The following is a 26,645-nucleotide window of genomic DNA, read 5'->3' as shown; positions in this document are numbered from 1 at the left end:
TAGCAAACCAGAGCGGCAGAGGATGTCTGCTGTATCTTCAACACAATACAAAGCCATGTGTCAGACCAGGGACGCGCAACCAGAATATATAAAGAACCACTACGTATCAATAAGAAATGGACCCAGGCGGTGGTGCCAGAGCTAGGTCCTAAGCATTGGGCCATGCGGGGACAGCTCCGGCCCGGTGGCTCTCCCTGAGCGCACGCTGGGAACTCGCTCGGTCCTCCTTAAGCAGGCGGCGGCGGGGAAGCTCCGGCCGCGGCTCCGCCCCCGGGGGTTGCCTTTTCCTTAGAAGGCGAAGCCCCAGCCTCGCCTCTCGCCGGTGGAGCCTCGCGCTGTGCGCCCCGCGCTCCCCTCGCCCCGACGCCGCCGCCGGAGCCCCCGAGAGCGCGGGAGGTCCTGCGCGCTGCGCGCTCCAGCCGGGCTCAGGCGTGGACGGGGCGGGCGCCGGGGCGGGGCGCGCGTCCTCGCGGGTTTGAATGGAAAGATCGAGATCGGCGGAGACAGCGGCGAGCAGATCCTGAAGCCAGCACCCCTCCCCGGCCCCCGCGCCCGCGACATGCGGCAGGAGAGGTGAGCTGGGCGGGCGCGGCGTCGCATCCCCGGGTGGCCGCGCCATGGGAATGGCGAGGCCGGGGCCAAACACCGAGGACGGCGCGGCGCAGAGGTGGGTGGCCCCGGGGTGCGGGGCCGGGGTCCTGGCTGTCGCTGGTTCACAGCAGGTTGGGCCGTGCCCCCCACCCGCGCCGCCAGCGCCCGCGCACTCGTCTTCTAGCGCGAGCAAATCGCCATTTCCCCGCGGTCCTTCTATCCCTGGCAGCCGCAGGGATCTTTGTGACTGAATTCAGAATCTAAAAGAATGTGACACCGTGTTTTTAAAGATTTGGGGCACAAAAGCGAACGGTTACCCGCAGCTGGTCGCAGCCCTTCCCCAGAGCCGCGCCCAGCCCGGCCTCCGCGTGCGCCCCGGCCCGGCGCGCCCCTTCCCGCGCCCCGCAGCCCGCCCTCCTCGCGGGCCCGGCCTCCCCCTCCGCCAGCCAGGCCTGGGCGGCGGGGCGGGCCCGGCTGAGCGCTGTCTGCCCGCAGGTGCGGCGCCCCCCGCCCGCGTCCCCGCCATGGAGGTGCTGCGGCGCTCCTCGGTCTTCGCCGCCGAGATCATGGACGCCTTTGACCGCTCGCCCACCGACAAGGAGCTGGTGGCCCAGGCCAAGGCGCTCGGCAGGGAGTTCGTGCACGCGCGGCTGCTGCGCGCTGGCCTCGCCTGGAGCGCGCCCGAGCGTGCCGCCCCTGCCCCCGGCGGCCGCCTGGCAGAGGTGTGCGCGGTGCTGCTGCGCCTGGGTGAGTGGGGCCCTGGCGGGCGGGGTCCCCAGGCTGCCCCTCCTGAGCTGGTCGGCGGCGCAGGGCCCTGTGTGCCTCCGGGTACAGCCGTCTCCGCACTGGCCAGCCTGCCAGGTGACCCGATCAACACCCTCCCCTGCTGGGCCTCAGTTTCCCTCGGCAGAGAGGAGGCTGGCCTGGGCAGGCACGCCCACGCCCCCGTTCCTCCGTGCCCCTCCCTTTCCCCCCTCAGGCTGCCTGCGCGCAGACCTCCCAGGAGTTGCCTGGTAGGCCCGGATTTCAGATGTTCTGGCTGGAAAGAATAGAGCGCTCTGAGAAGAATGTTTTGGTGGCTAAACTTCCAGAGTGACCCTTGTACTCAGCTGGGCACAAAAATCCTTTGTCGGACCACGTGTCCTCATGCTTGTTTTGGAAAATAGGTCTTTGCAGTTACTGCCTGAAATCCTGCCATCGACTGCTCTTTCCTATTGATTTGGAGGCCTCTTCGGCTCCCTGGGGAAGTTTGTGCTTCAGGAGAGCCAAACCACCCTGGGGCCGGGGAGCCAAAATCCCACCTGGAGGGCTGGTGCTGTGTAGACACCTGGGGGTGCTGTTTCTGAGGTCACACACAGCCCAGTACTGTCTCCACCTTCTCTAAGGTCTGGACCCCATAGAGGGAGGCACCAGCCCAGCTGACTCAGTTCGTCCATCACACCACAGGGACTGAGGTTACTCATCCTCAAACCATTATCGGGTGCCAGGAGTGGGCGCATGGGGAGGGGGTAGCAGCGGAGATGAAGCCCTGACGGGGTGGGGGGCGAGCTCTCCAGGCAGAGTGTGGGGAGAAGCTGGCCCAGGATCTGGGGCTGGGGAGGGAGGTCTGGGCCCGGAGGGAGATGGTTTGGACCCCGGAGTGTTCTTGTTTGTCCTGAAAGAGGGCATGCTGGGGCCCTCAGCGTGAGCCCTTACGATGGGGGAGCGCCCCCTGAAATGGGACGCCCTGCCGTTTTTCAGGCTGGCACCAGTGTCTGCTCGTTCCTGTTTTGTGTGGACCCTGGGAGCAGGGCTGTGTGGACCTGGCCTACCCAGGAGTGTGTGGTGGGGAGGAGACACAGGTTTCCCCGGGGCCAGCGCAGAGGGCTGCCAGGAGGGGCAGTATCCTGCCTGCGTCCTGGGGGCGGGAGAAGTTTCTAGGTGTGGAAAACCAGTGGGGTTTGGGCCATCAGCCCGGGGTCTGGAGCGCCTGGACTCCTGTGAGGTCAGCTGCCCACCACCGTCTCTTCCAGCTGGGCTGTGCCGACGACACTGGGGGGAGCGTTCTAGAGGGTCCTGGAGAAGATGGTTCCTTGGTCTCCCAAGAGCCCCACAGACCCACAGATGGCCCCAGGAGGAAGTCCTGCCTCTGTGCTGGCCTGCTCTGTCCCCTGTCCCCCCAGCCTCCGTCTCCTTGTCTGTGAGCAGTCTTGGGGCTGCCTCTCCCTGTGCCCGGAGTCCCTATTCTTTAAACTTGTCTGAAAAGCCCTGCTTTGGGCTCTGCTACTCTGTCCGGGCCAGCTTCTGTCCCCCTAGTCCTCAGCGTCCTTCTGTGAGAGCCCCAGATGCGTCAGGCCTGGGCTCAGGGAGCAGGGCTGAGCCGAGTGCCTGCACTGGCCGTCTCTGGAGCAGAACCTTCAGGGCCTCTCTGCAGTGTCTGGCTCGCCATGTCCAGTCCCTGGGGCTCAGCCCCTGCCAGATGGCTAAGGTGACCCCGGAGGGAGATGGTTTGGACCCCAGAGCATTGTTTGTCCTGAAAGAGAGTATGGCCCCCAGTGTGAGCCCCTACAGGGCCGGACGCTGTCTCTCTGCCCCCAGCACACCCCCAACCTCTCCTTGCACAGACACCCAGCTCCTGGGGCAGTGGCAAACAGGAAGAAGCTCGGGTCACGTCCCCATGGCCAGTCTCTCGGGGCCAGGCCCCAGCAGCCCCCGAGCTGTGTGTGTGGGAACAACCAGGCCAGCCCCGGGAATTTCCATGCATTGACTCCCCCGTCGTCGAGCCGCCTCGTCTCAGTTCTGCTCTGGTTCCAGATCTTCATTAATTAGATGGAGAGCAGCTGGCCCCAGAGATGATGAGGGCGTCCTTATCGGCCGGGACCGTGCAGTCGGCAGCATTTCCCTGTTGGCTTTGGCTGGAGATGTGGCTGGGCTGGGGGACACCCGGTCCCAGGGCTGTGTGGAATTCCCGGCACACGGCTGCCAGGGGTGCCCCAGCGAGCACACGCTGTAGGCAGGGCCGTGGAGAGGGCATTTCCTCTGCTGAGGGTGGCTGCCCCATCCAGACACACCCGCTGGCACCAGGGGCCCGGGTTTGCACCTGGGCGGTGCTGGTGCCCCCAGGCAGTGGCTCAGCTTCTTGGTTCAGCGAGCCATGCTGGGGCCTGAGCAAGGGTGTCCCTCTGAGGCAGCCCACCTATGTGGGGTGGCCTGCAAAGTCCCTGCCCATGTTGGGCTCTGGCTGCCTGCCCGGTCTGCCTGCCGCCCGGGCAGCTCACTGTGGGCCGTGAGTCACCGAGCAGGCACGGCCCACGCTCCTCCTCGGGATTCCCGCCCCACCGGCCCAGCCGGCTTGGCCCCGGGGTTGGGGGGCCTGGCTTGCCAGAAGGGGTGGGGTGCAGAGGCAGGTCTGGGGGTGCCCACTGCCCCTCCGTCATCTCCTTGTCCCCAGACCGTGGGGGTGGGATCCAAGAGGTTGAGTGGGGGTCAGAGATCAGTCGAGGTCAGTGCCAGCCCTGAGCCACCTGTGGCCACAGGGCTGAGGAGTGGGCTGGTCCAGGCCCATGTGACAGGCAGGCAGGTGGGGACCATCTCTGACCCACCATGTGACCGTGCAGGAGATGAGCTGGAGCTGATCCGGCCCAGTGTCTACCGCAACGTGGCTCGCCAGCTGAACATCTCACTGCAGTCTGAGACCGTGGTGACTGACGCCTTCCTGGCTGTGTCTGCCCAGATCTTCTCTGCAGGTAGGCCTGTGCGTCCCCCGCAGGACGCCCACCATGCCAGCGTGGCCCGGGGTCTGTGAATCAGCACTGGGTGGGCCTGTGGGGGAGTTGTCCCCACCGATCTGGGAGCCGCCTGATGCTCACCCGTGCCTTCCCACTGCACAACGGACCAGCCTGGAACTGCGAGTCACGCAGTGCCGTATGGTGCCGCCCCTGGTTCTGGGGACAATGGGCCCACTGGACACCTGGCATGGCGCCTCTCATGTGCTTCTGCTTGGGCATGACCTGAAGTCCTGGCTGGGCTGCGTGTCCCAGGCTGCCAGTTGGTCCTGGCTGTTGGCTGGAGTGGGGCCAGGCTGTCCCACACATGCCCAGTGCATGGCCTGTGGGGCTTGGACTTCACACAGCGTGGCCCCAGGTCTCAAGGGGGAGTGTCCCAAGCAGCCTGGGTGGGTGCCTCCAGGCCTTTCTGAAGTAGCCTCAGAAGTTACCGTGTCGCTCTGCTGAATTCTTTTGGTCAAAGGCGAGTCATGGGGCAGCCTCGTGTCAAGGGGAGGGATGCATAAGGGCAGAGTAGCTCGCTGGGGCGTCTTTGGTGAATAGCGACACACTTGTCTCACCTGGCTCGCCCAGACTCGCTTGTGAATCTCCCGGTGCCTCCCTCTGTGCTCTAGGAGCAGGTGGCCTCTGCTCCTGCTGCCTCCCCACTGTGCCCTCACCCTGGTGCAGCTCCTGCTGCCTCCTGTCTGCACACCTGCTCCCAGGTTCATGGGAGGGCCCAGGACTCATCTCCCCAACCCCCTCATGTCCCCATGTCCCCTCCTTGGAACCTCCTGGGCTCCCTGCTGTCCACAGACCTCGTCTCCCCGCCTGTGACCTCATGTCCTGTCCTGGTGCCCCAATCTCTGCGAGTTCCCCTCATCCCTGTGTCCTGGTGCGTCGCTGGCGCCAGGTGCTGCCGTGCAGGTGTCGCAAGCCCCAGCCCCAGTGCAGCACCTCCTCCACCGGCAGGTCCTTCGGACGCTTCCCCAGCAACGTCTGGGCGCTGCACTAGGCCACGGACTCTGTGATGAACGGCCGGCCCTCGGGGAAGGGAAGCTGGGGTCCCAGAGCCAGCGGTTCCCGAGGCTGCGTCCCAGCTGCAGTGGGGGTGGGCGTGGCCGTTACATCTGAGTGTGGGGAGAGCCACCTCCCCCGGGGCTGCCGCAGGGGCCCCAGGCAGCAGGGAGGCCTCACATCCTTCGTCTCTGAGGCTGGTCTGAGTCTGTCGCTGACCAGCTGTGTGACCTCGGCAGGCTCCTCACCTCTCGGGCCGAGGTTTCCTCATCCGTGGGATAGGGGGGACAGCAGCAGAGCAGGACTTTCGGGCAGAGGGTGCCAGGGGAGCCACAGTCCCTCCGCCTGAAGACGCAGCCCTCCCCCACCCAGCAGAAGGAGGCCGGGTGGAGGGGCCGCCCATCCACTCAGAGGGGATCCCACCCCCAGCCCCGCTGACCCCACCTCTCTGGGGTGGCCACATTGACCTCCAGCGTCCTCTCCCACCCCTGGTGGGCAGGCCGGATGTCCAGGGGCAGAGCGGAGCCTGATGCGGTGGGCCTTCCTTGGTTGTGGCCCGTGCGGTGGAGACGCAGGACCGCCAGCTGCAGAATCCGCCTCCTCCAGGGCTGACACGGGGTCAGCGCTGACCTCCTGGGCAGAAGTCTCCATGCTAGAACGTGGCGAGGGGGCAGGCTCCTCCAGAATGTTCTAACGGGCCTGACCTGGGTCCTGGGGAGGGTCTGGGGGGTGTGGCGGGCATCCCTTGTGGGTGTCCCTGGCAGGTGCCTGGTGGAGGAGGCCGGGGGTGGTGCCCGGGAGGGAATCAGGTCCTGGCGGGTGTCCTGGCCTGACGACCACCCTTGGCCCTCCCTGGGCTCCTGCATCCCTGGCCTGACGCCGGCGTGTGGGTGGCCACCCGCCTGTGTCTGTCTCCGGCAGCTGGTTTACGAGCCGAGGCTTGGCTTTAAAAGGAAGGTTCATCTGGGAGAACTCGGCTCTGGCCTGCTGGTGGCTGAGACTAGGGGGAGGCGGGGGCCGGGCCCCGGGGTGGTGGCGGGTGTGTGGGCAGGCGACACAGGATGGGGGCCAGGACAGAGCACCCCACCCTTGCCTGCTCAGCCTTGGTTGGTGTGGGGACAGGCCTGAGAGGCGCCCAGAAAGGCTGTAGGTTCTGGGAGGATGAGCTGGGCCTGGGGGAGATGGGGGAGGGGAAGGGCGGGGAGGGCAGGGGAGGAAGGTGGTAGAGGCAGCTGAAGGCTGGGCACAGGGCACAGCGGCTCGGTTCACTTGTAGAGAGCTCAGTTTAAATCTTGTGACTTATGTTTAAAACTGGAGCAGAACACACCCCTCTGTGTTCAAGCACCCCTACCCCGCCCAGCGCCGGCAGGCTTGTCCCACACCAGCCCCTGTCCCTTTCCTGTGGCAGCCTCCATACCCGCATTTGCCCCTGGGGTACTCTGGGGCGGCCATCCGCTCCCAGGCTGTGTGACCTGTAAGTGGTTTCTCAACCTCTCTGAACCTCAGAGCCAACTGATAAGGGAGCAGGAGCAGGGCTCTGTGGAGGGTGGGGTTGCAGGTCTGCCCCCTTCTGCTGCTTACTGGCTCTCAGATCGTCCCCCTCAACCAGCTTGTGGCTGCCCCCCTCCCCTGCTTGCCGCTTGAGGTCTCCCCTACACCCCTGGTCCATCCCAGCCCTCAGGGTCCTTGAACTCTTTTGCCACAGGGTGAGTCCCTGCCGTCAGGTGCTTGCTGGCCCTTGCCCCCTCTGCCCGCGGCCTCTCCCATGCTGCCGGGCCTCGCACAGGCTGGACCCTCCGCCCCTCTTCCTTGTAGCAGGCCCCCGTGGGGTGCAGGCCCTGCCTGGCCTCGCCTCCTCCGGCTCTGGCCGGGTTGGGGCTATGGCTGGTGATGTGGGCAGCCTGAGACTGCAGGGCTGGGCTCTATGGTGGCCTCCCCAGGTGGCCGAGCCCCCTCGAAAGCAGAGGCAGCTGCTGCTCCTGGCTGTGTTTGCACCTGGGGCTTCTCGGTTCCCATCAGTGGGAAAACTCATTTTTTCCTTCCTGACTAAAAGTTGGCAAGAGTTTTCATTTTTTTCTTCTATTACAAGAACAAAGTATTTTACCACAGAAAACCACAGAAGATAAAGAACTCATAGAAATCACTACTAAGAAGACAACCCGCTTTAAAAATGGACAAAGGATCTGAATAGACATCTCCCCCAGGAAGGTGTACAGACGGCCAGTCAGCCCGTGAGAAGACGCTGTCATCTGTAATCAGGGAAACGGACATGCAGACCACAGGAGATGCCACCTCGTCTCTTATCGGATGCGAGAATCAGAAGGTCGGATAGCCACGAGTGTTGGCAAGGTTATGAAGGATCGGCAGCCTCGGAAACTGCTGGTGGGAACAGAAAATGGAGCAGCTGCCTTGGAAAGCTGTCGGTTCTCTCATGGGTTAGCTCCGGGGGAGTTAACCACGTGGCCCAGCCGCTCCTCTCCTGGGTATCCCCCCATGAGAAAGGACGACACGCGTCCACACGAGGACCTGCACGCAGATGTCCAGAGCAGCATTGTTCCTCGCAGCCACCAAGACGCACACAACCCAGATGTTTATCTCCTGACAAATGGGTGAGCAAACCGGTCCGTCCACATGACGGAACATTATTTAGCCACAAAAAGGAGTGAAATGCCGACGTGTGCTACAGCGTGGATGCACCTTGAAGACGTTGTGCAGAGTGAAAGGAGTCAGACACAGAGTGGAACAGAATAGGCAAATCCAGAGACAGAAAGTAGATTAGTGGTTGCCAGGAGCTGGGGGAGAGGGGCTGACTGCTCACGGGATGGGGTTTCTTTCTGCAGGGAGGAAAATGCTCCGGAATTTGATAGTAGTGATGGTTGCACGACTTTGTGACTATACCAAAAATGCTGAATATCACACTTTAGTGGAATGAGTTTGTGAGAATGAGATTATATCTCCGTAATAAATAAGGAAAACACGGAAGAGCTCAAAGAAAACAGGACGTACCAAGGACCACTGACTGGAGACCACGCCTGCTGGCCCCTTCCAGACTCCTGCCTTTCTCTGCAGACGTTAAACTGTGGCCATCACATGGAACTCACTGTCCTCTCACGGCACCACGGAACATAGTGTTCATCCCTAGGCAGGCCGGCCAGACGTCACGCTCCTCGTCCCCACCGTCCCACGTTAACCCTTCACCTGCCCTCTGGCAGTGTTGGGGACCTGCTGGGTGCCGGGCCTGGGGGCGCCGAGGCCACAGCTGTGAGCAGAATAGAGCCTGCTGCCAGGGCTGGTGCCCTGTGAGCAGCAGTACTTGGGGAACGGGGCCTGAGGGCTCTGGCATGCCCTGATGGTCCAGGTGGCCCTTGGAGGCGGGGACCCTGAACAGCAGCACTAAGGCTGGAACAGCATGCACGAGGCCAGGGTGTTGGGAATGGGTCTGAGAGCGGCCGGGGGCCAGCTCCAGTGGGATTTCAGACTTGGATTTATTTTGAAAGCGATGGGAAGTTAACAGTAACAGGAGGGTTTAAGCAGGGGAGAGACATGGTCTGATTTATGGCGTTTGTTTTTTTCAAGACTGGCACCTGAGCTAACAACTGTTGCCAATCTATTTTTTTTTTCTTTCTGCTTTTTCTCCCCAAATCCCCCCAGTACATAGTTTTTAGTTGTGGGTCCTTCTAGTTGTGGCACATGGGATGCTGCCTCAACGTGGCCTGATGAGTGGTGCCATGTCTGCACCCAGGATCTGAACCAGCAAAACCCTGGGCCACCACAGCAGAGCACACGAACTTAACCACTTGGCCACGGAGCCAGCCCCGCCCACTTTTTTTTTTTTTTTTGAGGAAGATTAGCCCTGAGCTAACGTCAGCTGCCAATCCTCTTCTTTTTGCTGAGGAAGACTGGCCCTGAGCTCACATACGTGCCCATCTCCCTCTACTTTTTTTTTATATGTGTCAAGCAGTGCCATGTCCACACCGGGATCCAAACCGACAAACCCTAGGCTGCCGAAGCGGAACGTTCGAGCTTAACTGCTGCCCCACTAGGCCGGCCCCTGATTTATGGGTTTTTTAATTTTCTTTTTATTGACGTGAAATTCACATAACATACAATTAACCATTTTTTAAAGTGTGCAGTTCAGTGGCGTTCCATGCATTCACAGTGTTGTGCCACCCCCAGCTGTCTAAGCTGTTCATCACCACCATCATCACCGCCGGAACACCCTGGGCCATTAAGCTGTTACTCCCCATCCCCCACGCCAGCCCCTGCAACCAGCGATCTGCTTTCTGTCTTCCTGGATTTGCCTCTTCTGGGCATTTTGCAGAAATGGACTCTCACACTCTGGCCTTCTGAGTCTCGCTTCTTTCCCTGAGCATCATGTTGTCAAGGTTCATGTGTGTTGTAGCGTGCGTCCGTGCTTCCTTCCTTTTCGTGACTGAGTATCATTCCAGTGTCTGTGTGGACCACGTTTTGTTTTTCCATTCACAGTAGATGGAGATTCTGTCGTTTTCACCTTTTGCGATTGTGCTTAGGGCTTGCTGTGGACGTTCGTGAGCGAGTACCTACTGCAGCTAACTTATGTTAGTGTTTTTTCTGTTGGTTTGTTTGAGGAAGATTCGCCGTGAGCTGACATCTGTGCCAATCTTCCTCTATTTTGTATTTGGGTCTCCACCACAGCGGGGCTGCTGAGTGACGTAGGTCCATGTCTGGGGACCAAACCCAGGCTGCCAAAGCGGAGCACACTAAACTTAACCACTGTGCCGCTGGGCCGGCCCCCTGACTTAGGCTTTTACGGCAGATTGTTCTGGCTGCCGTGTGAAGGTGGACTGAAGAGCATGCTTAGTCCTTGCATACCCCTTCTCTCGGCTTGACTGCTGACGGGGCCCCTCGCTGCTGGCATGAATGCTCTGTGATCCTTCCCACATATTGCCAGGTGCTTTCCAGCTGTCATTTCCTATCAGTTACGGGGCTGCAGAGCGACCTGGATCCTCACATTGCCATTTAAGTTTTTAATCTGATGGCTTACAAGCCGCGTCTTGCTCTAATTTACCTTTCTTTGATTATTAGTGAGGGCTAGCTAGCATGTTTCGCGTGTCTGATGTGTGACTTGTATTTTTCTTTTTGTGAATTAGCTGATCATGTTCTGTGCTCATTTCTTTTGAAAGGTTTCTCTTTTCTCAGTGATTTATAAAATCTCTTTATCGAGTAAGGAAACTTGCGTTGTATACCTTACAAACATTCTTCCCTGGGTTGTCACCTGTCTGGATTTTCCTCCCACCTGGGCTTCATCTCAGTTCTGCCTCTCGGGCTTAGCGGTCTGGGGAAGGTTGTTTGTCCCGTGGGCACCAGCTTCTTTATATGGAAAATGTCCAGCTGCCCTTGCAGGGCTGTTTAGAACAGACAAGCTGGGGGCAGGTGCACCTCAAGGCTGCTTGCTGTTTTTCGCGTCTAGCTCTGAGTCAGTTTCCTGCTTGCTGAACTGCTTTGCTGTCCCGTCACCTCCTCCAGCAGTTGGTGGGCTGGGCAGGGTAGTGCTGGAGTCTGGCACAGATGCACAGGTGTGCAGGTGTGTAACGGAGGCTTGAGAAATCTCCACTAAGTACTACCCATGGTGGCAGGGGGCAGGACTGACCTGCAGCAGACAACGGCTGAGGCCTGCACCAGGCGGTCAGCTGGCCGGGCACCCTGTCCAGGTGGGGGGCTGTGGGGAGGGCCTGCCCCTTGGGCGCTGACCCCAGTCATCAGCGGATTGGCAGGGGGAGCACCTCAGACGCTCAGCCCCTTCACACGACCCTGAGGGCTGGGCTTGAGCTGGGGTTCTGGCGGCCTTCTGACCAGCGTCCGTGTCTCTCCCTGCAGGCATCACGTGGGGCAAGGTGGTGTCCCTGTACTTGGTGGCTGCGGGGCTGGCCGTGGACTGCGTGCGGCAGGCCCAGCCCGCCATGGTCCATGCTCTCGTTGACTGCCTCGGGGAGTTTGTGCGCAAGACCCTGGCGACCTGGCTGCGGAGGCGTGGCGGATGGGTGAGGGGACCCTGGGGGTGCAGGGGTCCCAGGAAGGGGGGGTGCAGTGCTAGGGCTGAAGAAGGAGAGAGCGAGGACACCGGGAGGAGGGGCCGAGGAGGAGGACCGCTCCTGCTGCCTGGCCCCAGTGCTGACCTCTCCCCAGCTCCGCATGAGTCCTGGCAGCCCCGGAGCCCCTGCATGGCAGATGGTGGCCCGTGGACGTGGGCCCCTTGGTCTGGGAGAGGCAGAACGCAGGCCTCTTGGAGGGAAAATCCCAACACTGCTCAGAGCACCCTTGCCCTGCCCACTCCTGGCCAGGTTCTGGATGAGGCAGGGGCCGGTGTCGGAGTCCTACCCTGCTACTGTCTCCATGCCCTCAGCCGCCTGCCCAGCCCTGGCCAGGCCTCGGGGGCTGCTGGGCCCTGGATGCGGGGGGCCGGCCCCACCCATAGGAGGTCTCAGTTCTCTTCTCTGTAAAATGGGTGGTGATCCAGGGTGTGTGAGGTGCCCTGGCCGTGGGTGACAGAGGTTAGCCTTCTGCGGAGGTTGGAGCCAAGAGCAAGCTCAAGCAGTCGGCTGGCCCTGCGGTCTCCTCTGAAGGCAGCACTGGGCGGAGGGGAGGGTGTTGCTTCCAGAATGGCTCACGCGGCTGTGGGCATCCCTCAGCACAAAGACCCGGGGGCCTCCGTCCCCTCCTGCCTTCCTCTCCCTGGAGCCTGGCTGGGGCGGGCGCTGGGGCAGCCAGGACACTGAGTGACACCATGGCCAAAGGTCAGGTTGTAGGGAATGGATTTCATCTCTTAGCAGGAATAGAAAGAAATAAGGAAATAAGGAGTGGCCATTTACTGGGCTTCTGGAAAGCTCAGTTCCTGCTCCTATTCCGAGGGAGAGTCTGAAGCTGGATTTGTCCCTCCTGGTCCCCAGGCTCCATGGTGCCCCACAGAAGGACGCTGGGGTATTTGTAGCCCCTGTGGGCGGTAGGCAGGTGGCTGAGCTGGGGACGTGGGTGGGATCCTGGTGTTGGGGGCACAGCAGGCTTCTGTCTGCTGGTCTGGCCCAGCTGCCTCCTCTCCCCACTGTGAGCTCCTCCCTTCCCCTCTCCCCGTCTGAATCATCATGGTGCGGGCTGGTCCCATGCTGGAGCCTTGAGTCCAGACTGGACCACAAACCTTCCCTAAATGGCCTCGTGCCTTCGCTTCAGCGACTCGGCTGACATCCAGTGTGGGGCGCAGGGGCCTGGCCTTCTCCCAGCTCTGCTCTCTAACTGCCCTTCTTCCCTCTCAGACTGACGTCCTCAAGTGTGTGGTCAGCACGGACCCCGGCTACCGCTCCCATTGGCTCGTGGCTGCGTTCTGCAGTGTCGGCCGCTTCCTGAAGGCTGCCTTCTTCATGCTGTTGCCAGAGAGATGAGCTGCCGCTCGGGCAGAGGCCGCAGCCCGGCCTTCTGACCCGGGAGGCCCTCGGCCCCCAAAAGCATCGCCCTCCTCCCCACCCGAGCCGGGAAGACCCTCGGAGCCCCGCCTCGAAGCTGGAGGCCCTGCCCTGAGGCCCCTCTGCAGCCCCAGGCCTTCTGGAAGAGGGAGCAGCGGGGCTTCCCTGGGCCTGGGGCTGGGCTTTGGGGCCCCCCTGTGGCCCTTCCCCACTGCGCCCCTTCTTCTGGAACCTCTTCTCATCCCCTTTCTTTCTGGAGCCAGAAAGTCAGGGTCATCTCCCAGGCCCCAAAGGAAGGGAATTGGGACCCCAAGCTCTCATGATGCTGGGTCCCATCCATGAAGGGGACCATGGCAGGACACGAGCTGGCCTCGGTCCTCGTGGGCAGCGGGCCCTGCATATTCGGTCTGAAGGTCAAGGCTGAGGAGCCGTGGGGTCTCCTGATGACCCCACAAACAGAGCATGAGGCTCACATGCTGGTTTCTTAATCCACTTCTGGAGGGAGAGTGTGTCCCCGACCCATGGCAGGGTCCTCATGTGGCAGGGCCCGGGGCGTGGGCTCCAGCTGGCACAGCTGCCTGTGAATGAACAAGGGGGATGGTGTGTGCATTCGAGTCCAATAAAGTTTCATGGCAACGGAGGGTGACCCATCTGCTTTCCTTGTGTCATCCTCCTGGGACCGCCCAGGGACGCAACAGGAGGCGGGCGAATCCAGGGTGATAGAAGGGAAAGGGCAGGACGATCCCATCACCTTCCTTGTTGAGGCTGTCTTCTGTTACCATGGGAGCTCACGCACACACACACCACAGGTGTGCACACACACCATTACACGTGTGCATGCACTCTGCCACATGTGCACACACTTCACTCACGTGCACACTCATTCACACACGTGCACATGCACATAACTTGTGTGTGCACATGCATTCACGCTCACGCATGCACGCATCATCACTCGTGTGTGCACACACACCAAGAACAAGTGGCAGGTTGCTTGGCGGCCCTGCTCTCTGTGGCCCAGTCTGCCCCGGCTGTTCTCATCCCTTTGTCTTTGCTGACAAGAGTCTCGAGTGTCCCTTCCTGAGGGCTTCCACCTCGGCCCAGAGGCCCAGCTCCTGTCTGTCCACTGCAGGGCGGCGTCCCAGGGAGGCCCCACACCCCACTTTCTGATGCAGGGACATTCTGTCCCCAGGCCTGTCTCACTCTAGCTCTGGCCATAGGCACACAGTGCTAGAGGGCTGCCACGTGGCCTCAGCTTCAGTTTCCCTTTCTGTACCACTCAGGGTTGAGGCAGACCACTGCTGAGGTCTTGCAGCCCGGCCTTCTCCAGCCTCCGAGGAAGCAAGAGGCCTGAAGGACGAGGCTTTCGTGCACAATGTGCAGGCTTTCGTCGCCTCGCCCCCATCACCCCGCGGGACTGCTCTCCACCCCTCCTCCCTGGAGAGCTGCTGCCCCTGAAGGTCCCCAGCGTCCTTGTAGCCCTGCCGGCCCCTGGCACGCCCGCTCCCGCTCCCACAGTGTGGCAGTGTGCAGACCGCCGGCCGGGTGCCTGGTGACGGCAGGTGGAGAGAGGAGGGGGAGAGGAAGGGAAGGCCATGGAGACGGACGCCCCGCGAGGCCGTGCCTGCCTCGCCTCCCAGCATTCGCTCCTCGGATCAAATCCTTCGGTGTAGTTCCAGCATGCAAAAGTCATGTTACAAACACTAAGAGAATCGAGAAAAGCGGCAGGATTTAGAGTAACAGATCAGTAGTCTACATGCATCCAGCTGGAAGACAGTGGAAGAGACGCCCCACTTCCTGCGGCGGCAGATAATTCCTCGGCGTTAACCGAACGAGGAATGTGAAACCCCATGTGAGGAAAACTTCTGATACACCTTCAAGACACCCAAGTAGACTTGAACAGAGAGGAAGAAACACCATGTTCCTGGAGAGGAAATCCAGCTCGTGAAGAAGACAAGTCTCCAGAAGTACTTTTATAAACTTAATGTAATCCTTATAAAAATACCAGAATGGTGTTTTGTTTTTTCTTAGATCTAAACAAGCTAATTATAAACTTCACACGAGAGGAAAATTTAAACAAAGCAAAAATAGCCAGGAAAACCCTTAAAAAGAAGAGAAATGAGAGGCGAGGCCTACCTGCTGCTGGACTGTCTCTCTGTCGCTAACCCGCGGGGCACCCGGCCAGATGCGGACCAGCAGGCCCAGGGACACGGGCAGCCGGACCCCGAGGCCTACAGACCCAGTGTGTGGTGAAGGTGGTGTGTCACACCAGTGCAGAAACGATGGCTTGTAACAAATATTGAGGTGACTGGCTAACCGCTTGGCGAAAGACTAACTCGGACCTGTACGTCACACGACACACCCAGCCAGACGCCAAATGGATCAGAGCCGAGTGTAGAAAATGAGACAAGTACTAGAAAACATAGGTGATTTTCTTTGTAACTGGAGCATGGGCAAAACCTCCCTAAATATGATTTAAAATCCACGAACAATAACAGACAAAATACGTACTTGAAAAAATAATATTTATAACGTTTAACATTTTCAAAAATATTTGTAACTTGGGACAGAAAACAGTTGTCGAGCTGGGGGCGGGGGGGGGACGGTGACTGCTTGATGGGGACGGGGTTTCCTTTTGGGGTGACAAAGCTGTTTGGAAAGTAGACAGAGGTGATGGTTGCTCAACATTGTGAATGTACTAAATACCATTAAACTGAATACTTAATTTTTTTAATACACCTTAAAATGGTCAAAATGGTGAACTTTATGTTATAACAGTGCATTTTACCTCAATTAAAAAATTTTAATTGAAGGGCTGGCCCTGTGGCCGAGTGGTTAAGTTCCCGTGCTCCGCTGCAGGCAGCCCAGTGTTTCGTTGGTTCGAATCCTGGGTGCGGACATGGCACTGCTCATCAAACCACGCTGAGGCAGCGTCCCACATGCCACAACTGGAAGGACCCACAACAAGCAATATACCGGGGGGCTTTGGGGAGAAAAAGGAAAAAATAAAAAAAATCTTAAAAAAAAAAAAAGAGAGTTAATTACAAGAGATAACGTAATAAAAATATATTATAACTATTTAAAAAAAATTGTAATTGAAAATTAGGAATATTAGAATTAGTTATTCCTAATTCAAAAGAGCTCATCAGCTCCAAAAATCAAGAAGAAAAAGAGAAAAAATAAGAGAAACACAAACCCAAACTGCCCCAAGATCCTATTTCTCACCCATTAGGTTGGCCCAAATCCAACTTTGACCACAGTCTCCGCTGTGGCTGGAGGCAGCCACCTCCCACCATGCTGTGGGGATGCAGAACGTCCCTGTGGGGACGGGACAAGTCAAACACCCCTTTACCTTTGGGACATTTTCACATTTACACCTTCTAAATCTGTCCCAAAGGTACGCTGGCAGAAATCCAAATGACAGGCACACAGGTGGTTCCTTGTGCCATTCTTTGATTACTGAAAAGACTGGAGACATCGCAAATGCCCAGCATTAGGGGATGTGCTGGGTCAACTGTGGGATGGCCGCCTAGCTGTGCTGTATACACCTGTGTGGAGCAAAATGTACCTGATTTTACACTTTTGACAATAAAGCCATGGAGGAAAAGCTAACTTAAGAGAACACTTTGTAGAAATTATGGGGCTGGCCCCGTGGCTGAGTAGTTAAGTTCGCGCGCTCCGCTGCAGGCGGCCCAGTGTTTCGTTGGTTTGAATCCTGGGCGCGGACATGGCACTGCTCATCAAACCACGCTGAGGCAGCGTCCCACATGCCACAACTAGAAGGACCCACAATGAAGAACATACAACTATGTACCGGGGGGCTTTGGGGAGAAAAAGGAAAAAAAAAAAATCTTTAAAAAAAAAAGAGAACACTTTGTAGAAATTAAAATAAACAAATGAGCTTGTGTATCGAGCTGGAGACATAAGCACCCAGAGAAATCAGTTATTCCAATTATAATATATTTTAACTTTCTATCTTCAATAAGAAAGATGTAAAAACCATAGCAAAAAACCTAAACTTCAATCAGCAGTCTTATTGTTACAAACAGTATTATTATTCCAAAATTACATGCCTCCTGTAGGATACAGCAAGTAATGTAAAGAACCAAGATTTTCATCTTTTTGTGTGTGTGTGTGTGAGGAAGATTGCCCCTGAGCTGCCATCTGTGCCAATCTTCCTCTTTTTGCTTGAGGAAGATTGTCACTGAGATAACATCTGTGCCCGTGTTCCTCTATTTTGTGTGGGGCGCTGCCACAGCATGGCTTGACAAGCACTGCTAGGTCCACGCCTGGGATCCTAACCTGTGAACCCTGGGCAGCTGAAACTGAGTGAGTGAAACTTAACCACTACGCCACCAGGCTGGCCCCAAGATTTTCTTTTTCTTTTTTTTTTTTTGAGGAAGATTAGCCCTGAGCTAACTACTGCCAGTCCTCCTCTTTTTGCTGAGGAAGCCTGACCCTGAGCTAACATCCATGCCCATCTTCCTCTACTTTATATGTGGGACACCTACCACAGCATGGCTGCCAAGCGGTGCCATGTCCGCACCCAGCATCTGAACCAGCAAACCCTGGGCCGCCGAGAAGCAGAACGTGTGCACTTAACCGCTGCGCCACCGGGCCAGCCCCTGCCCCAAGATTTTCATGGTTTTTTTTTTTTTAAAGATTGGCCCTGAGCTAACATCTGTTGCCAATCTTCTTCCTTGTTTTGTTTCCTTCTTCTTCTCCCCAAAGCTCCCCAGTACATAGTTGTATATTCTAGTTGTGGGTCCTTCTGGATGTGCTGTGTGGGGCGCCGCCTGAGCATGGCTGGATGAGTGGTGTGTAGGTCCGCGGCCGGGATCCGAACCTGCGAACCCCTGACACCGAAGTGGAGTGCACAAACTTAACCACTGTGCCACTGGGCTGGCCCAAGATTTTCATCTTAAAAGAGGTAAAATCAAAGAATTTAAGTGAAAAGTTTTGTAATCTTAAATTTTGAATTAGAAACATTAGTGTGGACGCATAGTTTTTTTTTCCTAAAAAATGTGTATTTTCCCCGCTAAAGCAAGGGCGAAGGGCTGTGAGCTCTGCAACGTAACCTCACATGGTTCGGACAAAATTAATGAAAAATAAATAAATTATGAACCGACTCTCCAGTTCTGCCCAGGGAAAGACTTGGAAGCAGAGCAGCCGGTACAACGAGCACATCAGGGCCGACTGTGGGCTTCGGTTCCCACCCACTACTAAAGGGAACCAGGCTCTGGGGCAGGACATGTGGGAGAGGGTGGCGGCACGGAGCATGGAGGCCAGCAGGGGACTGCGGGCTCCGTCTGGCCAACTATGTGATCACTTGAGCACCCACCGTGTGTTGAAGAACGAGACTGCGCGTGCCTCGAATCACATCACATATACACAGAGCCCTGGGTTCCTAACAGAAGCCTGAGGAGGAGCGAGGGTGGGGTGGTGGTGTGAGAAACAGCTCAGCCCATGGGCCACCACCGAGGTTCCAGGACATTCTTACTCTGACAACTGACAACTGAAGGCAAAGAATTAAGCTTTATGCAGGCTTCCAGGTATGAACCTAATTTAGGGTAACCCAACAGCCTCATGGATGGGGGAAGTTCTTGGGAGAGAATTCCAGCCACTGAATGCAGAAGGGACGAGGGTCAGGAGACTAATCCACAGCTCTGGTGCGGGAGCTGGTTCAGGCGGCGCTCCCCTACGGGTGCAAAACGTTTCAGTGAAAGGTTGATGGAGAACCGAGGATAAAGGGGCCAGGTGGTCGCCATCTGAGCCTATTCTTTTAGCATCAGCAGAGGTGCAACAGGCAGACATGAGGCTCCTGGTGTGTGGGGACGGGAAGGACGGGGCAGCCCTTCGGAAGTGTGTATCCTGTCGGAACTTTCAATCCAGCTTCCAGACTAGAGGAAACAGAGGGCATGGAGGAACAAGTCAGATGCTACAAGGAACCCAGGTGAATCCAGAATACAGATGGGGGACGCCTTCCAGGACTAGTGACCAGCTTCCCGGGAGGTCAACCAGATGACCATGTCAATTATTTGCTCCTCATCTTCAGCTCCACCTTCCATGCTCTGCTCTGGGGCTGCCCTCCCAGGCCCCCTCCTCGCTGTAAGCAGGCAGGAGGAGCCTGAGCAGGAGAGGGTGGCACTTCCGTGATGCTCCCAGCTTCTCATCACTCCAGCAGTGGGGACAGCTCCAAACCCAGCCTGCAGGTTCCCTGGTGCTGTGTGGTCTGAAGATTTGTTTTCCCGCAAAGTCACGTGTTGAAATCCTAACCCCTAAAGTGATGGCATGAGGTGTTGTCACTGACAGGAACTCAAGGGTGGGTTTGGAAGCATTTAACTATTTTTCCTTTTGTTGTGTTAATGAGATGTAATCACCAGCCACCCTGAACGGGACCTAGCGCCACCACCAGAGCCTCGCCTCTGACCTTTGCTTCATTTTTAATGCTAAAATCTTCTCTTTGGGAGGAGCTGAGGCCTTATTACCTTCACCTGCAGTGTATGTGGAGGCATGTTTCCAACTGAGCCTGCGAAAGCGGATGTCCACCCCTCCCTTTTGAACAATCATCTCCCATCCAAAATAAAAGGTCCCTTTCCCTTTGTTCGGGGACGCCAGGACTCTGGAAATGACTCCTCGTGGTCTCCTACTTGCTGCAAATATACCTCCCTTTGTGAGACAAGTGCTCCTGGTGGACAGTCTGATTTAAGTTGCCAGGAGGGAAACTGCTTTGGTTTCCGGAAGAGTGTGGCCTTGGGAGGTGATTAGGGTGTGTCAGCTCTGCCCTCATGGTGGGATTAGTGCCCTTATAACGGAGACCCCAGAGAGCCAGCTCACCCTTCTGCCATGTGAGGTCACAGCAGAGACGCCGTCTGTGAGGAGCCGGCTCTCGCCAGAAATAATCGGCCAGCAGCCTGATCTTGGGCTCCCAGCCTCCAGGACTGTGAGAAATTAATTTCTGTTGTTTATAAGCACCCTCCACCCCGTTCATGGTATTTTTGGTACAGCAGCCTGAATAAGTCAGAAAATGGTGACTGAGGAGTGGGGGTGCTGCTGTAACACAGACCTAAGAATGTGGAAGCAGCTCGGGAACTCAGGGGTTGCAAGTTTTGCGGCGGCTGCTAGAAAAAGCCCCCACTGCCATGAACAGACCGTGATGGGGATTCTGGTGAGAGCCCAGAGAGAGAAGAGGACCCAGTCCTCGTAGAGAATGCCTAAGGGGCCCTGAACAGAATGCTGGCCGAAACCTGGACGTCAAGGCCATTCTGATGAGCTCTCGGATGGAAATGAGGATCAGGCTCTCTTTATAAGAAGAGTTGTAATCCTTGTGATAAAGCAGCCCGGCTGGATTAAGCGTGCCCTAGTTTGGTAGAAGGTAGGACTTGTGAGCCGTGAAATCAGATCTTCGCTGAGGGAATTTCCAAGCAAAGTGGAAGAGCTGAAGGAGGGGCCTGGTTTCTTTTGAATACTCCCAGTAAAACGCAAGAAGAGAGGAATGGTCTAAAGATGGAACTGGTAACCAGAAAGGAAGCAGACCTTAAAAATTTGGAAAATTCTCAGCTTTCCCTTATTGAAAATAATGCAAAAGCCTGTTCAGAGAGGGCACGAAGGGTGTGGCCGAAATGATAAGGAGATTGGCGTGGATAGGCCTTCCCAGCTAAGCTAGGAGCCATCTGTCAGGACAATGGGGATATTAGTCAGCCGCGTAAACAGAAGCCGGGGCCTACTGTCCCAGAGGGTGGAAGAATGATCCCAAGGCATTTCAGAGACCATGGAGGTGCCCCTCCCATCACAGGCCCAAGAGCCTGTGGGGCAGATTTCAAGCCTCTGCTCCCAGCTTTCTGGTGCCACAGGCAGAGGTGGCTGCCCCTCTGGAGGGTACAGGTGGTAAACATTGGTGCCGTCTGTTGTCCGGGAGGTACCACCTCTGCCAGTGCACAGAAAGCAAGAGCCGTGGGGGCCTTGCCACCTGCACCTGGATTTTGAAGGATGGAGTGACCTGGAGCCTTGGGCTCACGACCCAGGCAGAGACCCATGCCCCATACAGGTGGGGCCGCTGCAGAGAGCCCTATTAGGGTGACCCTAGATGGACAGAGACATCGGGAGCTGCAGGTGAGACCCATGAACAGTTAGCCGTTAATGACTAGCTGGCTCGTAACGGAAGCTTTTTTTGGCGATTATTAATTATAGCTTTCAGTTGTTTGCCCGCCCATTGTTAGCTGTGCTGCTTAGGCGACATGCTATCCAACTCCCACCAGGTTCCTATAGATAACATCCCTGCGCCTGGTCACCATGGTAATGGGGGTCTGAGCTGTTTCTCAGGAATTAGGAGTCGACTCCCTGCCAGTTCAGGCCGGTCGAGACCACCAGCCCACCAACTGGGCCTTCGAGGGTCGCTGAACTCCTGATGTCGGAGCAAAACACTCCACCCGCAGATCATGCTGCGCCTCCATTTTGTGAACATGCGTCCTAGGAAGAGGCGGGAAGTTTGACTACACCTGCGCGGATCAATGACCTCACTCCTCCTTGCCTCCAATCATCCATCCCCACACTTCAGACCACCTTGCCCCCAACCCCATCGCTATCCTTAGCCCCCTTTTGGGAGGTAGATCTGAGATTTCTTCTCCCGTGTCCTCACCTGCCTGCCTTATGAATAAACCCTTTCTCTGCTGCAAACTCATCATTTTGGTGACTGGCTTTCTGGGCGATGGGCAAAACAAACATGGTTCGGTAACAGGCACGTGACCCCAACCCATGAGAACTGAGTGTGGGCTGTGCTCAACAAAGCTGTGGGGGCAGGGCCAGCGCCCCGTGTGTCTGGAGGGCTGGACCTCCACCCTGGTGGGCCTAGAGGGCAGACACTGAACCAAAGGGGATTATACTGGAGCCTAAGGTTCTGCACTTGCTCAGGACCTGTCACTCCTTTCTTACCTCTCCCTTTTGGAACGGGAGTGCCCATTCCATCCCTGTCCCACCAGTGCATTTTGGAAGCACATACCTTACCTGGCTTCACAGGTTCACGGCTGGAGGCGAGCTTGCCTCAGGACGCACTGTACCTGGAGCCTCTCCCGTACCTGATTTCCTCCGTGGTATGCCCAGCACCGGCCTCCTGTGCCCCCTGGGCACTTGGGGCACTAGCTGACTTCCTCACACTGCCGGTGCCCCTCCAAGGGCTCAGCACCAGCCCTGTCCCTCCTCTGAGCTCCTGGGGACTGGTGACCCAACCTCCTTGCACAGCATGTCTCTACGTTCCTGGTGTGGCTTCCGATATGGTGGTGTGTTAAGAAAAAGAAAAAGGCTGTGTGTTGTTTTTACGTGCATATTGAAGCGTTTAGGGGTAAACGACACTACGTCTGGAATTTGCTTAAAATACTCCAGCAAAAGAAGGGGGCAGAATAGATGAACCCCTAGTATGAGGAAATGCGGGCAGGCTGTTAAAGCTGGTGACAGGCACAAGGGGCGAGCGTACATCTGGAAACCTTCACAGTAAACACACACATCAAAGTAATATATGAAAGTAATAAAATAAACTTTACACAATCATGCTAAATTCACAACCATCCCTCACCTTGGGAATGCCCTCTCTTCATGGAATTGGGGTCCTGAGACTCTTTGGCTCCTTAAAAGTAATGGGAAAATAACCACAACCGTTTCTGTCCCAGCCTTGTCTTCAGCTTATCATGGGCTACTCTACTGGAGATCTATCAATATTCTAGATCTTGTCAAAACTGCAGCAAGAAAAAGAGCGCAAGAAAATGAGAGTTGCCCTTCTCAAGCTTTTAGGAAAAAGACTCTGGAAAACAAATAGTCACCAGCAGATGAAAGAAATGTAGTCTACACAAGTGATAATATCCAAAATGCTCAGCCATAAAAATAAAGGCCTTTTATTTGGTTTTTCTATGCCATTACAGGAACATGTGGCAACACTCTTGAACGCACGGAGTCCTGCGGCCCGCCCAGGAGGCGGCTCCGCTCTGGGTCACGGGGTCACCTTCTTGTAGGTGATGTGAAGATGCTGAGTCATGGGCTGGGTAGTGGTTGCCATGGAGACTGTCTGTTCAAGTTTGCCTTCAGAATTCAGCCTGAATTTTCGGGTAATCTGAGCAGAGCAAAACAAATACAAAACACCTTAGTTTTACTCTCCCAAAGATTCGGCAAATGCTTGCCGTCCTGCCACAGGCAAGTGCTCGTGCAGAGGCTGCCACCTATCCCCTTAGTCCTCAGAGGCCTGTGAGCCGGGCAGTGTCCCCGCCAGCGGGTGACAGACACTCGGCCCACAGCCACTACGGGGCATGCCAAATCAGGGTGACCCTCTCCCTGCCCCTCAGCTGTCCCAGAAGACCGACAGGCCAACACAGGAACTGGTCTCATTTTAAAGCCATCTTTTTTTTTTGCCTCCATCATTAGACATTTGATCAGACAAAAGCTGCCCCTCCAGTGGGCACTCTGCAACTTGAACTGATGTCACCTGTGCTCTTGGAGAACTCGGGAACAACAGTAATTCATCAGAACAAACTATGGCGGCGATTTCCAATAAGAACACAGACCTGTAGCAACACCCTCAGTGAGAAAACCCGACCCTCCTGGAACGGGCGTGAAGAGAGCGCGAGCGCGACAACTGTGGAGACGACTCTACTGCTCACTACTCCCTCGCGTTCTAGAACACGGGGGGCTCCAGGAACAGGAGTTCTGCTCGGGCCACAGCCAACTACTTAGTAATTGACCAGCCCTCCAGAGAAAAAACTGGAAAAGCAAGATTTCAGAGCCTTTATTTTGAAGATTATTTAACTATAACTTTACTATTTATGCCTTATCCCCGAGCTACAAGCTACAAGCTGCGTAGACAACTACAACAGTTTACACTTGCTCAGGAAGGTATCCTTACATGAAAATAAGTAACTTTCTATTTCACAGTTTAATTGGCTCTTAAATAGTTTCCTGAGGGGGAAAACAAATATTTTGTGTTAAGAAACTGGTACATGTAAATGAACTGCAATGTGTTCATTTAAACTTTGAGGAAACCGGAAGATGAAGTTTTGGGGGTTCTAAACTATTGTTCTAAATGCCATACAGATATGCACGTATCACTGTTCATACGTGAAGGCTGGAATGGTAGATAGAGACGCCATCTTTTCTAAGTGCACAGTTGTAGGATATTCTAAACGGAAAAAAACCTGACACTGAAGATTGCTTACAGGAAAAAAGAAATCTACTCCTAAAGAGAAGAGAGAAGTGTTATACAACACAAAAATGGGACCTTGAGATTCGAAAAACACTCACTTTACAGCTTTAAAAGACAAACAAAAAATGACAGGCAGAGGGAGTCAAGACCCATGAGAACTGTGGCAGCTGCAACAAAAATGGAACAGAGAACAATGATTTGACCCCACTGAGGAAATGACTAATTAAAATGAAATTTCACAAGTCTTCAAGTCTGTGATAATACATTAATGCACAAAATAGCACAAATACAAAGTCTGGACATCCCCCCTTAGTTCAGAATAAATATCAAACCCCTGACTTCCACACCGCCCAGGTACAGACACGCGGGGTTTCACCACGAGAGTTCCAGTCACCTGCCACCTCACACACACTCAGTATGTCATTTCCAATATAAGACACTAAAGACGTCTCCAGTGGCACATTCTAATCAATACACTACAGAAAAGGGGATCCTGACTTTCAGAATGCGTCTTTCAGCACTGCAGCACGATGGCTTTAACTGAACGGCTGAGGACAACACGGCAACCACACTGTACTGTGTGGACTAACTCACGTCTGATCTGTAAAACAGAACCAAGACGAGACTATATAGTTACGAACAGTAAAATACGAAAAAACTCATATGTATAAATAAGGGGATTTTTCATCAGTGGCGGCATTCGCTATTTTGCTTTTAAGAACCTGGAAGAAATTGTTTGTTTTGAGTTTCAAATGTTCCCAGTAAATCTAGTTGTTTCTTAGCTTCCGTGATATCACCTTGAATTGCTGAAATAAGTGACTATTAAGAATCAAAGTTCTGGGGCCGGCCCAGCAGCACAGTGGTTAAGTTTGCATGTTCTGCTCTGTGGCCTGGGGTTCACCGGTTCTGATCCCGGGTACGGACATGGCACCGTTTGGCAAGCCATGCTGTGGTAGGCGTCCCACATATAAAGTAGAGGAAGATGGGCATGGATGTTAGCTCAGGGCCAGTCTTCGTCAAAAAAAAAAAAAAAGAATCAAAGTTCTTCTCTAGTCTGAGGGAGCCAGCGATGGCCAGGCTGCGGATCTCTCCAGAGATGTCCACTTTGAAGGAACACATGATGTCAGTTTCCATGGACATTTTTGTGTCCTTGTAGTTCGGGTTCCACCATCTTATGGACATCTCCACCTCCAACACTGGCCCAAGCCTAATATATGCCAGTGGATGCATCAGCTGCAAGATTATCTACTTGTTCAGGACAGGCAGCTGTGGTGATGCCCAGATGCTCGGGGCCAAGACCAAAGCCCTGCACCGTGTGGCTGAGGCAGAAGTATGGCAGGTGCCCTGAGGTCACTGTCTGCTTGGAGTGTGGGGTGTGGGGTGTGGCCTGCTCTGTGTGTCCCGCAGAGCCGCCATTGAGGTGGTGCCCAGACCCCTCCCCAGACCAGCCGGGGGAAACAAAGGGAACTTGGCTGGCCAGGTGGGTGCACGATAGGCTGGGCGGTGCTCATGACACGCCACGGCGAGTCCCTTGCACTGCTGAGCGGGTGATCCAGAGGCTGTGTCTCTGCCCTCAGAGCCCATTTAAAGGCACCAGAGACCCACCAAGGCAGCAAGGACCAAGGTCCCAGAGAGACAGAGTGCTGAGGGGACGCAACCCGGAGCAACAGTGACCCTGAGGCTCGTGCTGGTTGTAAGAGGCTGCCTGCAGGCCGAGGGGACAAGGGTGGGGACAGGAGGGAAGTGGTAGCCGAGAGGCTGGAAAGCTGGGCCAGGCGTTCTAGGATTCCTGGAGCTGTGACACATGGAATATACTCTGGAATCAGTGCCTGTCTTGAAGGAGAGGCCATGGAAAACACCCCAGGCTTTTGGTTGAGACCCCAAAGGGCTGTACCCCAGCAGTAAGAGTTAACCAGAAATAGACTGGGAAGTCCAGTTCCAAAATAGCTCCATCTCTGATTAACAGGATCTGCCCTTCATAGGCTGTCAACCAGGGCGTGACACCTGTTCTCAAGTCACCTACAGTTTTTCAGACATGACATTTAGAATTCAGGAAAGAAAAGGAAAAAAAAAAACCTACTTAGCCTACAGGAGGTAAGAGCGAAAGAGCAAGAGGAGTTGGAATGGACACCCTCCCCTGGGGTGAAGGATGGGGATGCCAACACTGGAGTGATTAGAAAACTGTATGGAGAAATTCAGCAGAGAATCAGAATCAGTCAAAGAGAATAAAATGAAAATTCTGTAACTGCAAAATACAACAACTCAAATTGAGGCCCCCAAAATGGAATTAGCAGATTAGACACAGCTGAAGAGAGGACTGGCAAACTGAAAAATGGCCAGTAGAAAATATCCAAAGTGAAACTGGGAGAGATGGATGGATGGAAAATATGGACAAAAGCAAGCGTAAGAAACACACTGGAAACTGAATCCTAACAGATGGGCAATCAGAGTCCCAGAGGAAGACAGGAAAGAGCATGGAATACAGGCAATATGCGAAGGGACTATGGCCAATTTCCTAAGATGAACTAAAGCTATGCAAGCCACAGGTTCAAACTACATCTCAGAGAACACTGGTTGATCACCAAAGACAAGAAGACAGAGCCTGGAAGCAGCTGGGGTTGGCGGGATACTAGCTTGACAACTGCCCTCTCCACAGAAAGGATGGAAGCAGCCGGGGTG

The 26,645-nt window shown here is 55.7% G+C and overlaps 2 protein-coding genes across 3 annotated transcripts in view; one reads left to right on the top strand and one right to left on the bottom strand.

Moving 5' to 3' along the window:
• Positions 1–312: 312 nt before the first annotated feature.
• Positions 313–13,425, top strand: BOK (BCL2 family apoptosis regulator BOK). The gene is made up of 5 exons (XM_046644344.1): positions 313–573; positions 1,087–1,338; positions 4,188–4,316; positions 11,208–11,371; positions 12,638–13,425. Exons 2-5 carry the CDS (start codon positions 1,116–1,118, stop codon positions 12,761–12,763), a joined length of 642 nt encoding a protein of 213 aa, XP_046500300.1. The 5' UTR covers positions 313–573; positions 1,087–1,115; the 3' UTR covers positions 12,764–13,425.
• A 9,220-nt stretch (positions 13,426–22,645) lies between these two features.
• The window catches only part of THAP4 (THAP domain containing 4), a 45,337-nt gene continuing 41,337 nt past the window's right edge, over positions 22,646–26,645 (bottom strand). For both annotated transcript variants that reach the window (XM_046643124.1, XM_046643123.1), the window contains exon 6: positions 22,646–22,883. In XM_046643124.1, coding sequence (XP_046499080.1) covers positions 22,764–22,883 — 120 coding nt within the window. In that variant the 3' untranslated portion in view covers positions 22,646–22,763. The remainder of the gene's footprint in view (positions 22,884–26,645) is intronic.

The sequence above is a fragment of the Equus quagga genome, chromosome 17, assembly GCF_021613505.1.
Source record: "Equus quagga isolate Etosha38 chromosome 17, UCLA_HA_Equagga_1.0, whole genome shotgun sequence".
NCBI lineage: Eukaryota > Metazoa > Chordata > Mammalia > Perissodactyla > Equidae > Equus > Equus quagga.
Note: the sequence above shows the minus strand (reverse complement) of the source record. Positions and strands in the feature narration are given on the sequence as shown.

Coding starts and splice junctions, on each gene's coding strand:
- BOK (XM_046644344.1), top strand. CDS start 1,116: ATGGAGGTGCTGCGGCGCTCCTCGGTCTTCGCCGCCGAGATCATGGAC. Junction 4,317..11,207: donor TGCCCAGATCTTCTCTGCAG/GTAGGCCTGTGC, acceptor CTCTCCCTGCAG/GCATCACGTGGGGCAAGGTG. Junction 11,372..12,637: donor TGCGGAGGCGTGGCGGATGG/GTGAGGGGACCC, acceptor CTTCCCTCTCAG/ACTGACGTCCTCAAGTGTGT.